The following is a 14,590-nucleotide window of genomic DNA, read 5'->3' on the forward strand; positions in this document are numbered from 1 at the left end:
TCTTGGATTCTATGATTAGCTGCCTCAATTAACTTTTTTTTTTCATTGCTCTGCACTGCAGAACAGTGGAATAAATCACAGGAAAAGATTTTCTCCTATTAAGGAAACAATACTATCTAGTATCTATAACATCTAGTATTCATTTGGACATGTAGTGGAAATACTTGTGTTATTGGTAGGTTGAAGATTTGATAATCAACAACACATGAATGAGGAAAATATGTTCAGTCCCATCTATGATAGGTAAAATGAAGAGTACCACAATCCTTTGTTTCCTTTGCAGAAAAAAGGTACTATTCATCAGAAGCACAGTTTTATATGGAAACTGAACTTAATATTTTTTCAAGTAAAAACATCATCCATACAATGCATGCAAAGGTTAAAGAAGATTGTGTTTAACAGACTTCAAATAGAAGAGTAGAAATTATGAAATTGCTAAATAGGCACTATTTTCTTTTAAATAATACTGTAGGCAATCTGCACATATATTATTTATTTAAAACATAAGATTAAAGCTGCTTGATTGTTTAAACACCATCATTTGTAATGCAATTTGATGAGTTTTGCAGTATAATTATTACAGTCTGACAATCAAGGAGAAAATATGACCTTGAAAAGGGGCAGAGCCTTCTTCATCTTACAGGGATGCTTCTCTGAGAAAAGAAGAAACTGGTGAAAAGTAGCCATCATTAGGGCACAAAATTAGAGACTTTCAATTGTAAAAGATAATTTTTCAGAGATAACACAGAGAGGAAAATCTAAAGTGCTGGTGTCTCAACTGCCATAGGTTAGGAAGTAGTTGTCAAAAGAGAAACTTAAGAGTTTTCTCCAGTATACCCAGGAAAACTTCTAAAAACATTTTAAGTGAATAAAATCACTTTAGAATATTTAGATGTATTATACGGAATGAAGATGGAGGGGATAAGGAGGGGAAATGGAGAGGAGGAAGAAGAGAGGGGAAAGAATATTGTTTTTGTTCTTGTTCTAAAATACATTGTTTTAATTTGTCTGTTTATATCTAATTACCAGTTTGTGCCAGCAGGTTAAAATTCACACCAACCCATAGCTAGGTAAGCAGATGTGTTGCTGTCTCCCTTACCAGTTATCATCCTATATGCATGCATATCTGTCCTATGTTCACACCTTCTACCTAAAACTGAACAAAATGAATGCAGAAGAAAAACTGTTCTAGATTAACATAATGGGAGATAATTTGAACATTGCCTATCAAATCAAAGTGCATCCTTTATATAGCCACCAAATGTCTTCATGCAAACATCTATGAGTCCACAATACAGAGATGGGTGTGTGTATGTGTATGTGTATAGTTGTATTTGAAATGTATTTCTAAAAGAGGGGAGAAGCAAAGCTGAATTTATGTCTGGACATAATCTGACAAAAAAAAGGAAGTACTGCAACTTCATTTCCCATGTAAACAAGACAAAACACAATGTTATTATACATGAATGAAAACTCCATTTATTTAGCAGATTGCAGAGATGAAATTCTAAATGTTTAAGAATTTACTATAGATTTCAAATAAGCCTAAAAATGTTTGGTTTTCATTTATAATTGAAGTTTGAGGCTTGATACAATCATGAAAAATCAATCTTATAAATGTTTTAAAACTGCAACAGTGAAAGATGTTGCACAAAATGATCCTTTAAATATTTTAAGAAGAATGATCTTTGTAAATGTAAGAATCTTTTAAAAAAAAAAGTGCATCTGTTTAAAAAGCAATTTTTTTTTTTTTAAGATTTAAGTTTTTTGAAGAAGACAATTGGGATTAAAGGAATCATTAATACCAAAAGACTCATTAACTAAATTCCAACATAAGATACATGTTTGTCAAAGAAATATATTTCCAATTGAAGATATGTTTCCATTTGACAAAGATAACATTCACACACAGGACATGTGGAAAGAACTTTACTAAACTCTATTTTAAACAAAACTCTGCAAAATTAAAGACTTTCAAGTTTGTACTCATACATTTGCACTGACAGAACTGACAATTTCTAATGCATCCTATTCATACAAAATCTTCTCTCAATTTCAGCTATGTCACTTACCCAATACTCTCTAGTTATTATTAACTGAAATATTTCAGTGTTCTTTTTACAATCAAAACTATGGGGGGAGGGGGAGGAGAGAGAGTCAGGTTGGTCAGCGCACAAGTCTGAATTACATGATTTCTTCCTTTCTTTTCAGCGTTAGCAGAGTATGGTGGTAACTGGGTTGCAGAGCTCTTAAGAGTTTGAGGTTGATTCACGACACAGGCCGGGTAGAATTTTCAAATAGGGTGAGCTCATAACAAGTAACAGGAATTTTCGGACATGTGTGATTTGTGTCACTGGTCCTTTTTCTAGCTTTCTGCTAAATAAAACCACTGTGGTTTTTAAAAGGTGCTTTGAGATCTTATTTTTAAAAATGCCACGTAATTTCAGCGTGGGTGTTTTATGTAAAAATGCTTAGAAACGAGGCAAACAGCCAAGGCTTCTCCACTTTGCCTTTTCATCAAGTGCATAAGCTATCCTTTTGTGTCCGTGAAAGGTAACTATTGGTAAAAAACAATCGTTAAAGACAGTTTTGAATGTGACCTCGCTTTCAAAGTAATAATATCAAACGAGTGGTTTCCACGGGGGGGGGGGGGGGGGGGGGGGGGGAGGGAGTGTTCTCCTTTAACTACCCTCAATTCCCCATCATAACGAGATGGTCTGCCTCACTGGGTTACTTTCACAGATATCTGAACAGGTTTTTTTTAAGTGAAAAAAAGAAAACGACAGAATTTTTAAAGCCACACACTATTACTGACACTACTCCTCGCCCCCTCTCCCCTTCTCCCTTTTCTCTCCAGAACGCGCCCGCGCGCTCACTCTTCCCACGTTACTTTGATTGACAGCTCGGTACCGCCGCTCTCCTTCCCACCGACCTTCCCATTTTCTGTGCCAATCTCAACGTTCCCCCGCTTCCTATTGGCTGGCCTAGGCGTCCCGCAGCTCCTCTAGGAACGCTTCCTCCCGGAGCTGGGGAGAGCGAGGCTGGGCGGAGGGGGAGGGAGGAGAGACTGGGGAGACAGTGCTGATGGAAGAGAGAAGAGGAGGGAGAATGGTGAAGTGGGCGGTGGTGGGGTGGGGGTGGGGGGGAAGGACGAGTCTGGTATTGCTCTGCAATAGGGCGATGGGAGACGTGTCGTCAGGATCCCACGTTGGATCTTGGAACGCAGGATTGGTTGGGCCGGGACTCCTTCTTCTCCTCCTACCCTCATCCACACGGACTACATCCTCTGCTCTTCGTCCCCTTTCCCCCCTCCCAGCTCGCGCCAGGGTGGGCGGGGCCGGCTGCTGGTTAGCTAGAGGAGTGTGAAACCGCGTGTTAATGTTACCAGCGCGAGAGGCGCAGGCGGCAGCGGTGGCGGCGGCAGCAGCAGCGGCGGCAGCGGCGGAGGTTTGAGCAGGGGCAAGGGAAGGAGCAGGAGCAGGGGCAGGGGCAGGGGCAGGGGCAGAAGCAGGGGCAGAAGCAGGGGCAGGGGTAGGACCAGGAACTGGAACAGGAGCAGGAGCAGGAGCAGGAGCCAAGAGCAGGACCAAGAAGAGCTGGAGCCGGAGCAGCAGCGGCGGATACATTGTGTCCGGCTTCTTGAGAGGCGGCTGATTGCTACCGGCTCGGTGGCATTGCCTTGACCAGCAGCAGCAGCCGGAGCGTCGCGGGCTGTCGAGACCCTGGCGGCTGAACACACCAATTTACCTCACTCCGACTCCCTGTGCACTCTCTGACTTCCGATAGCTTTGTGGAGTTGCTGCTTGCAAAAAAGAAAGAAAAGAAGAAAGAAAGAAAGAAAGAAAGAAAGAAAGGCAGAGAAGATCATTAGTGAGCGAACGGGTTTGCTCCGTGGATTTTTCTCAGTCGTCCCTCGGTTTATGGATGTTGTCCCCGGGATTCCAGGGGAACTTTACTTGTGGCTGGAGCATCGACTGTTAAAAGGAAAACATAAAAAAGGAGGGGGGCACCAGGGTGGAAAAGGAAAAGAAAAAAAACCCAAAAAGGATTAGCAGCGCCACAAGACTCAAGAGCTGCGGGGCTGTACGGAAGTCTGTATGTGAGGAGATGCTTTGGCTGCGGTGGCTGCAGCAAGGGTGTGTGTGAGTCGCTCCCCGATGTGCTCCAGGCGCGAGGAGGCGGCGGCGGCAGCTGGGAGGCTGCTGCACTCGGGAGGGCTGCACCCTTCTGAGTAACTGAGAATTACCCCATCTCGTTTGGTTTTTCTGCTACTACCGAGGATTTTTCTGCTACGGCCCAATAATTAGACTATTGCCTGTACCTACCACCAACCACCTTGTTCCTCGTTTCCACTTGTTTTAGTTGTTGGGATTTTTTGTTGTTGGAACCTTCACTCCAAGACTGTTTTGAGTGCATATACTGCTTGGCCACCCCCTCCTCTCGCGCGCTCTCTCTTTCTGCACTTTCCTTGCATCATTACCCCTTCTCTGTGGTTGATGGTGATCACTTGGCTCTGAGCCTCCACCCGGGGCTGTGTGTGTGTGTGTGTGTGTGTGTCCACGTCCTCCCGGGAGCGCCTTTGAGCCTAACCGGCCCGAGTATGTATGTGTACGCTTATATGTGAGTGATCCTGGGTTCCCCTTTGCACCCACCAACCCCTGTCTGGGCAGCGTGGTTGACAGTTCTTTCCCAATTCGCCTCCTGTCTGCTCTTACTGGATTTCGTCTTTAACCCTAGAAGTCACCCGCTTGCTCGGGGGTTTCCGGTCCCTTAATTGTTTGTTTTTGTTAGGGGTGGGGGGTGGGGCAGCGTTCTTTTGCCACCTGCAAGTTGCCCCCCACGGAGCAAGGGCGGGAGGAAGGGGGAGAAAGACTGGATTGATTTGCCCTGGACCTGCGCAGCTCGCGCATCTGAGGGGAGTGGTTGCTGTGGGGGAGTTAACCTTGGTCCCGGCTTTGGCCGTCGGGGGAGGAAGACCTGTGCGCCCACCGTCTCTCCCACCTCTCCGCCGGAACTGGGTGATTCCATTGTCCATCTCGGGTCTCTCTTTTTCCCGAAGCCCAGAAACTCTCCTCTTCCCTCCCCCACTCCCCGAGGCCGGGCGGGAGACGTTGGCCCCTGTGGGAGGTGGGGGCGGTGAGCAGGAAGAGAGGGAAATGTGGCCCTGAGCTCTGGGAGGCAGTGTCCCACCCGGCGGCCCGGCCCAGTCCGGCCTTGGGCAGCCCAAGTAGCCCAACTCCGGTTCTGGTCCTGCCTGGCTGTTGTGCGTGCGTGTCTGTATGTGCGTGTAATGTCAGTGTCTATGCGCGCGCGCTTGTGTGTGCATGTCTAACGCGCACCCCCCTCCCCCCTTGCTTGGATCTTCTTTCTTTCTTCCTGTCTTAATTTTTCTCGGCGGGATTAAAGTTGGAAATTGAGCGGAGAATTGAGCTGCCCAGGAGCAAGGCAGCGGCTGCCGTCAGAGCGATGTTCCCGCAAAGCCGGCACCCGGTAAGGAGCGCCGGGGCCCCGGGGCCCTGGGCGTATGCTGGAGGGTTTGTGTTGGGGGGAAGTATAACAACGTTTTGCGTTGGGGGAGGCGCTGTTCTGGTGTTATGATGGGTTCTCTATAATATCTGTCCTGCCTTTACCTACCTTCTTCCCGTAGCCTTCGGGGCTGCTTAGGTTGGGCTCTCTGGAGTTCCCGGCCCTAATTCCCGCTTTGGGTGCGGGTGCGAGGGTGGGGGTGGGGGTAAGAAGTGGTGGAAATTGCCGTGTGGGTTTTGTTTTGTCTTGTTTTGTTTTGTTTCTTTGAATAGTAGGGTCGAGGCAGAAATAGGTTTTAGACCTCTGGCACCTTTTATTCCCAACTACTACCCTCCTCCCCCTTTTAATTTTCTTCTTGCCACCTCTAAAGCCTGCACTTAGGCCGGCAAGGTAGGGGGACGGGGACAGAGAAGCTTCTTCGATTTTCCCCATATATAACCCTTTTTTTCCTATCCCATGTACATGAGAGGGTATTTAGCTTTCTCCCTTCTCTCCCCCCTCTCCCAGTAGCTGGCCCCCACTTTGTCCCTCTTTGTTCACTCTTATTTACATGTCAATTGTAGTCCTGGATCTTGTGGGACTGGGACTGGCCCTGGTCCTCCTAGATGACTCTGGGAATTGAGAGTATGGGGGCGGAGGTAGTTGTTCCTCCACTTCTCTCCCTGGGGTTGTTAACCTTTTATTGCCTATGGGAGGGGCGGGCACCCATCATTTCCTTTGGCTTCCCAGACCCTTTCGGAGGAGGATGCTACTTCTGCCTAAATTACTGAGGTATCCCCTTTCAGACCCCATCTGTTCCTAGAAGTGGAATGGGGAGGGCTAGGGGTAGATTTTAGACCCACCTTCTATACCCTTTGGGAGTTTAGGCAAACGGGATGGGGGCAGGGAAAAAGCATTGCCATCTGCCTCCCCCAAAGAAAACTGAAAAAAAAAAATACTTTTTGTACCTTCGACAGCCGGTAACTTTTGTTTTGGTTTTGTTGTTTCTCTCTCTCTCTTTTTCTCTCTTCCCCCCCCCCTTACCCCCTCCCCCTCTCTCCCTCTCTCTCCTCCCTTATCTCTTTATTGTTGGTGTATGTCTATGCACATCCATCCCACATCTCCAGACGCCGCACCAGGCTGCAGGTCAGCCCTTTAAATTCACCATCCCGGAGTCTCTGGATCGGATCAAAGAGGAGTTTCAGTTCCTGCAGGCTCAGTATCACAGGTGCGTGCAGCAGGCCCAGCGGATGCCTTAAGTCCTGAGCTGACCCTGTCCATCCCTGGCCTGGGGGGGGGGTTGGATATCAGGGTGGAATGTATTTGACTTGATGGGGGGTTGGGAGGGGGTTTTGTAGTTTTCTTTTTTTCTTCCTTACTGTTTTATCCCTGGGGTGGCAGCTGTATTTAGTACTTGTGTCCAGGCGGTGGCGTGTGGAATCACAGTTAAAACCTGTCATTCACTTTTCCCTTCCCCGCCCCCCTTCTTGGCTTTTCTCAGTCATCCTCCCCCCCCCCCCCATCCCCTCCTCCTATTGTTTCAGCCCCCTGTTTGCTGCTGTTCAAATGAACTCTTTTTCTCGTGTTTTGGGGTTGCATGAGAACTGTCAATATTTGCCCTTCATTTATTTATTTTGCAACAGGCTGAGCCGAAAACACTGGTTCAATCAATGTCTTAGTCTTGGAATGTAAGGGACAAATGCAGTGTTGAAATAACTTTTGGTTATGTTGGGGGATAGAGTTGTAGAAAGCAAAGTTCATTGTGGAAAGCTTACTCCTTTTAAACATTTATTAAACATTTATTGTTGTTGGGCCATTTACACTGAGACTGACTTTGAAGATCCAAAAAATAAATAGAATTTCAAGTTCCCATCTTGTTTCTGATGTTTCTCCATATAAAGTTCATCATAGTGCTTGAATACAAGTATAGAATTACTGTCCAAATCAGTGAGAATTTTAACAAATGGAAGAAATGATGTTGTGGCATGTTCTTAAGAGCTTAAAAAACTAAGAAATTAGCTTTCATACTTTATAGAGATAAATTCCATCACAATTTAAGATCTATAAATGCCCATTTAAGTAAGGAGTATCAATGAATCCTCCTCCCCCCAGAAATATCCAGTATTCTGTTTAGAGCATGTATTTATCTAATCACACTACTTCCAGGGTTATACCATTCTATTGGCTTACCTGACATGCTTTTAGTGTGTTTAAAAGACAAAGGTAAAACTAGCTGAGTTATGGAATGGTAATTTCTTAATTAAAAACTTTAAAAAACTTGGATGTTTTGAGAGTCAAAACAATATGTGTTATTTGAAGTTCAAGTTTCTGTTAAGATATTAATTATTCTAAACCATGAACCTAAATTAAAATTTAACTGATCAAGAATTTATTAACTACTTGTCAAGATTACTTTTGTCCTCTATCTGGAATTTTGTATGTTCTAAGCATGAATCACAGTGGAAAGAATTGTACATAAAATTCATTTTACTTGTATTCTCTATTAAATACAAGGGACAAAGCTTTTGGGTGTTTACTTTGATAGTTTATAGTTTTTTCTAAATTGGTCTGTGTTTTTACTTGAAGTGCAAATATGTGAGGCAGATGTTAAAACAAGTGACATAATGTTTACATGAAGTTGCCTGTTTTGTTTTTGTAGCCTTAAATTGGAATGTGAGAAATTGGCAAGTGAAAAGACAGAAATGCAGAGACATTATGTGATGGTAGGTATCAAAGATTTATTTTTTTTCTTTTCACATACCATAACAAATATATTTTCTTAGTATCACTTAACATGAGTTAATGAAACTTTTCATCCTCTTTTTTTTCTTCACAGTATTATGAAATGTCATATGGATTAAACATTGAAATGCATAAACAGGTAAGATTTTTAAGTGAATTCCAAATTGAGACTAAGAATCAGTTTATGGTTATAATTCTGGTATTGCTTTTGGTAATAGGTGACTTAAAGACATTTGTAGGTCTCAGCCAGTTTATTAAAGAATCATAGTCTTAGAGTTAGGGTAGTTTCTTTTCTTTTTTTTTTTTTTTTAAACAGAAAGGAAACTGAGACCTATAAGTGGTTTGAACCTATGGTTCAGATTTGAATCTTACTTGTAAGACAATCTCTACATTTGGCATTCTTTTCTCCTATACCAAACTTTATCCTGATAATTACTTGGCAGAAGTTCTTTGTCTTGGTGTTTTTGCAGAAAAATTGAAATCACTAAGTAAAAGGTATGGAAAATATAAGCTCTGTTGTTTATAGGAAAATAAAAATTGATTGTACTTTAATGCATGGATAAGTTAATGCGTACCATTTGATATTACAGGTGTATAGACTTGAAATCATATACATATTGTTGAGTCATAGGATTAAATGTGGCAGAATACTTAGAAAGTAAACTGGTAATCAGGACATGGGTTTAAATTTGGCCTCATGGATCTTAGCTCAAATCACTTGATTTCTCTGTCTCACTTTGATCATCTTTAAATAAGAAAAAAAATATTTGTACTCCTCGCCTTCCAGGAATGTTATGAAGATTATTTTTATTATTTAAAGCTCTTTGCAAGCCTAAAACCATTATATAAATGTCAATTAACATAATAATATTGACACCTAGAATCAAACAGAACCTTAGAGATCATTTATTAGATTCTCTTCATTTTTTTAGATGAGAGAATGAAGAACCAAGGGAAAGGGAAATAACTTGTTCAAGGTTACACAGGTAGCAGACAGCATATCAGGATTTTGAAGTCATGTACTTTTTGACTCCAAATTCCCACTACAAATAGATATTGTTGTACCCTCTTAGAAAAGTAGAAGAGCAAATTGTGTAAAAGAACTTCTTTTCATTAATGTGATATGAAGAACTATATAGCAAGTACTTATTTTCTTTTTCAGTTTTTTTTTTTTTCTTTTTTTGGTGCTGCATAAAAATACCATTTCGATGACTTGTTGGTAAACATATCTTTAAAAAGAACTTAGTAAATGAAGTCTTTAATCTGGGAGGAAAAAAATCCTTTTATAGGTGTAGCATATGTTGATAGTAGCTTGAGTTCCTAGTGGTTTTAAAAGCCTGGAAAGATTAGTGACTGGGAAAGCTCTGGTTATGACTATGAGTTTGCAAGTTCCCATAAAATTCACACTTATGGCTACTATAATGGTGAATAAAAAGAGTATTGAACTGGAACAAGGCACTAAGGACCTCATAAGAGAAGAAAAGCTAAATGATTGCTCAGCCCAAAGGACCCTCAATTGAGTAGTCATTGTCTGCCAAAGAAAGCATTAATGGCAGGGTGTAAGTATTCGGTAGATATGCTGACGTTCACTTTTTCATCAGGAGACTGGTACAATAAGTCTTTCAGAAATCGATTGCCTCTTAAAAAAAATTATCATTAGATGAAGTTGCACAGTTGGACACATTTCAAAGTGCAACAATACAATTCTTGCTTGATGTATATGTGCTATTTCATCTAAAACCCTTGTTTCATTAAATTAAAGAGCATGGCTGACCGGCTAGGGCACAGTGAAGAAATTGATTAGTTCAGGCTTCAGATCTTCACTATATTCAAAGACTTTCATTAAGCAAGTGTGTTTCAGAGTTGAATTCCGCTTTTGTAACTCTGAACTCTTTGATTCTTTTTAATTCGTTGCAGATTTTGATAATGCTGAGGTGTAGTTTTGGAAATCCTGTTTTCAGCTATGTTTGGGAGAAGATAGTCTAATTTTCTTTATTTGGACTAATTATATTTTAAAGTAATTTTTTTGAAGTAAACTTTATAATGTATTCAGAATTGTTTGGGCTTTTTGTTGTTACAAATAACTACTGTCTTATCAAGAGGAATTGTAAACTTGATTGCACAGGTCAGGAGGAGTCCTGGATAAGTTGGGGTTTTTTTTGGGGGGGGGGTCTTTTTTGTAGCATATGAGAATTCACAAACTTTTGTCAGAATTCTGTGTACTTGCTAATTTGATTTTTTTAATGGCATTAAAAGACAAAATTTGTATAATGAAGAGAATGAATAATAGGCTGAGTTTTACTTTGAACTCATAAAATCAGAGAATTTAATAGCTCACTGTACTGCTAGAGCTCCTGTTTTCCAAAAAACAAGATCGCTGTGTTCATGCTAGGTTTATTGCTGGATTTAAAGAATATGTATTATTTTTTTGTGCCCATATTTAGTTGTATGACATTTCTTTTTCCTTAAAGGAAAAAGAGATGTGTCAGAAATGTGTGTGTGATGGGTGTTAAGAAATGTGTTTGGGAGTAGAGTTACATCTCTGTGCATATATTCATGGGCAATTGAGTGAATATTTTGTGTCTACATGTAAGTATATATTATATAGTATATTATATGTAACTAGTTTAGTAATTTGAAAAGTGTAAAAGCTTATATATATATATTTTAATAGCAGTCTTAAAACTCTTTAAATTATGTTTGTATTGTAAATGATGACAGACCCTCAACTATAGTGATGCAAGGTTCAGCTCTGTTATGATTCAGTGTTAAAGTAGCCTTACAATTAAAAAAAAAAAATCTTTCTGAATGTCACACGTTAATAATAAGTTCTGAGGAGGCATTGGGTAGCTAGTAATCATAATTCTTATTAAAACTGGTGACGTCTAGCCCCTAGGGTGTAGCCAGGCTCAAATTGATGCTTTTTTGCTGCCTGATCACCAGCGTGGCCTAAGTGCTCATTATGTTGTAGAGAGGCCTTTGGAGCTCTCATTACGTTTGACAGGAATTCTCTCTAGGGGGAAACTGGGCATTAGCTAGACTCCTGACAGGCTGAAATTATTCCCGCTTTATGGCTTATAACCAAATGCTAGCAAGGCATCATCAGGGGACACAAAAAATTGTCATTTCTGACAACATCTTTGTTACTGAAAAATGCAGTGATGGGGAAACTTTCCACAGAACAGGCTTTAATGTTCTTAAGGCTTGTTTCCTGTGTAAGAGACTGCTTCTCTTCCTCTGCTGCTTCTCTCCACTCCCTATGCCTCTCAGAGTGTTGGTTGGATTTTATATTCTCCAGTGTCATCATACTACTAAGTCTCTGGCAGTCTTTAAATGGAACTGTCATCCAAATCAAGAATGGTCTAATTGTGGTTTGCCTACTTGTAGATGCAGGTTTGTTGTATATATTCCATATTAATATTGTTTCAACGTTTATTAGTTTTTTAATTGACTACAATAAATTTATGAAGTCTGAATTATGTTTTGCATTCTAAATCTTTTGGTATTAAAAAGAATATTTCATACCATAATTCAGTTATAAGGAATAACTCATAAGGAAAAGCTCATGTGAAATGAGAATGAGCTAAAATGGAAACTACTGTTAATTTTTTGCAGCTGGTACCTAAATAGCAATGAATGAACTTTGGTTTTATCATCTGTAAAATAGGAATAATTCTTAAATCACTTGATGAGGTTAAGACTCAGAAAGTTGCTGACTTGCTAGATGCTTTGTAAGCTTGAAAGTAATTTTAAAGATATGTCACTTATCCTTGGTATGTGTGCACTGAGTTCATGTGACAAACTATTAGGGCTGAGTGGCTCCTGTATTTTTGTGCCTTGGGACATCTTTATTCAAAGAACTCCGTTCATGTGGGCAAAAAAGCCATTTGAAAGATCACAAAATTCTGTCATTAAAAGGCACAGAGTCTATTGACATAGCATGGTGAAAGATTTTGAAGTCCTAGCACTGGGGATAAAATGTCAGAATCACAGTAACTTCCTTGTTTCAGAGAGGTTAAAATTGAGACCTGCAGGGGATAAGGCACTCACCCAAGCACACCAGGTCAGTAAACTAGAGCTAGGAGGCAAATCCCAGTCTCCCAGCACTAGCTATAATGGGCGTTCTTGCTGTTCCTATATACTCTAGCAGCCTCTTTTCCTCTTATTTGCTGTGTTCTCCTTTTGAGTCAATATTGGGCAGGCATTTGTGAGGACAGGCCTAAGTTAGGGATATTGTGGAATAGGGCTGAGCTCATCTGGGTCTGCAGAAAACTCAGTCCATGACCTTGATTTCACCAGTACAGTGTTGTAACTAGCTGAGCTGGCTCAACTAAAATTTAGCATTCTGAGAGACGTGAACAAAAAAGACATATCTGAAGGTCTGCTGACATGTGACCTTTCTGGGATGCTGAATGTTTCTCTTAGCAGTTTTATTTTTATTTGCAAAAGACAGGATAACATTTGTTCCTCTCTTCATTAGAATGTTAACTCTATATAGTGTGTGTGTGTTAATGTGTAGATGAGCTAAGCAGATTGTAGAGAGAAGCCTCTTTTTTTGGTGTCTTGGATCCCTTTTGGAGTCTGGGGAAGCCTTTGGACCCTTTTCAGAATAGTTCTTTTTAAATATAAAAAGTGAAGAGGATGCTAAATTTCATTTAGAGGTTAGATGTAAAGTAAGGATGTTTCGTTTTTGTTTTATTTTGTTTTTTCCTATATGAGTTTATAGAGCCCCTGACATCTGTAACCCACCCCTAGGGAGTCTGTGTACTCCAGATAAAGAACGCCTGGGGTAGCATATTGACACTAAGCCCTTCTGAGAAAGTGTTTATAGGTTAAATTTTGGGGGGTTATGGGAACAGTGAGGTGTCAGGTAAGGGAAAAAAAAAACTATGATCTTGCATTCATTACTTAGCAATAGTAGTGGATGAGACTAATAAACATTCAGAAGTAGCTGTTTTATGAGTTTTGTAGAAGTTTCTTATATATGAAAATTGGCCTTTTCCATCTTTTTATTTTTGGTTTCACCTACAGATTTATTCCTTAGACCTGAATGTTTACTTCTACTGCCTGAAAGTTGTTACTTCTATTACTTTCTTTTACCTTTTTTTTTTTTTTCCTGGTTTTACACTTGAGTAAGATTGCTTTCTAGGTCAGAAATCTATGTCCAGGAAATGTTTGCATGCCAAAGTATTGGTATTAAGGATTAAACTCTATCAGGTGCTAATAGGGAAGTGGTACAAGATGTCTTGCTGTCATCAAGTATAAGAATGGAGTGTGTGTGTGTGTGTGTGTGTGTGTGTGTGTGTGTGTGTGTGTTCACCAACCATATCAATTCTTTCTAAGAATAAGTTGGAAATAAAGCTTCTAAGTAAAGTATATATTTAAAGCCCAGTTCGTTAAGGTTAGGATTAGCCTTTGTTCATTGGCAAGCAGCCAAAGAAAGATTCATCACTTTTGAACTTACTGACAAAACTATAAACCACCAACAGTGTGTGTTTGCTTCCATTCCAAAAGTTGAGAGGGAATAAGTCTTTGTTTCTGGAGGTGGAAATGTTTTAATTGAGACATCCTTTCTTAATTTGATTTAGCCTGGAGACAGACTTAGAACAATCATCATTTAACATATTTTTGGTTTTCAGTTTCCTCATCTGCAAAATATGGGAGGGAGGGAGTGTAAAGCATTGTTTAGTCTCTTTCAGCTCTTTCTAGGAGTCTTTATCATTTATTAGAAAAACTAATGTTGCTCACAGAAAAGCTTTTAAAAAGGAACATGGAATGGAAATTGTTAGTCCACACCAGATGCCAAATGAAGCCAGTCTTAAGCCAGGGGGCTTAAGATAATGTTTTCCCAACTAATGTTGAGTAATAAGCCCCATAAGAAAATCTGTCCCTTTAGTAAACATTATGTAAAGAAGTCTTGTTGAATGATACTGAAACTCAAGGCACACTCATTTATTTAGTGAACTTTTTCTCACGAAACTAGTTGAAGTTTTTGTTGATCTCTTATGAAAACATTGTAGTCTCCAGGAGTGGATTGAAGTGGGGTGGAGGGAGAGAACAAATTTAAGCTTAGTTGAATCGCTTGGGTTAGTTAATAAGATCCTTTAACAAGATCTTTAATAGACTATTGTTGAAAAAACATATTGTTTTCAGTGTTTTTTTTTAACTTTTGTATTTAATTGAAAGATGTTTAAACTGACAGTGATTTACTTCCAATTAAATCAGAATAACCTTTATTAAATGCCTGTGTATAAGCATTGAGGAATAAAAAAAGCAAAACAAACCAGAAAGACCTTTAAATCCTTGCCTTCAAAGAATTTATATTCTATTGCTTCAGTCCATA

General features: G+C 40.2%; 1 protein-coding gene across 10 annotated transcripts in view; it reads left to right on the plus strand.

Moving 5' to 3' along the window:
• The first annotated feature begins 4,731 nt into the window (after positions 1-4,731).
• Positions 4,732-14,590, plus strand: part of TLE1 (TLE family member 1, transcriptional corepressor) — a 114,288-nt gene continuing 104,429 nt past the window's right edge. For 4 of the 10 annotated variants that reach the window (XM_031945486.1, XM_031945485.1, XM_031945488.1 and 1 more), the window contains exons 1-4: positions 4,732-5,490; positions 6,633-6,733; positions 8,165-8,228; positions 8,342-8,386. In XM_031945486.1, coding sequence (XP_031801346.1) covers positions 5,467-5,490; positions 6,633-6,733; positions 8,165-8,228; positions 8,342-8,386 — 234 coding nt within the window. In that variant the 5' untranslated portion in view covers positions 4,732-5,466. The remainder of the gene's footprint in view (positions 5,491-6,632; positions 6,734-8,164; positions 8,229-8,341; positions 8,387-14,590) is intronic. The other 6 variants (XM_031945487.1, XM_031945489.1, XM_031945492.1 and 3 more) reach the window with 3 other exon arrangements.

The sequence above is a fragment of the Sarcophilus harrisii genome, chromosome 1, assembly GCF_902635505.1.
Source record: "Sarcophilus harrisii chromosome 1, mSarHar1.11, whole genome shotgun sequence".
Taxonomy (NCBI): Eukaryota; Metazoa; Chordata; class Mammalia; order Dasyuromorphia; family Dasyuridae; genus Sarcophilus; species Sarcophilus harrisii.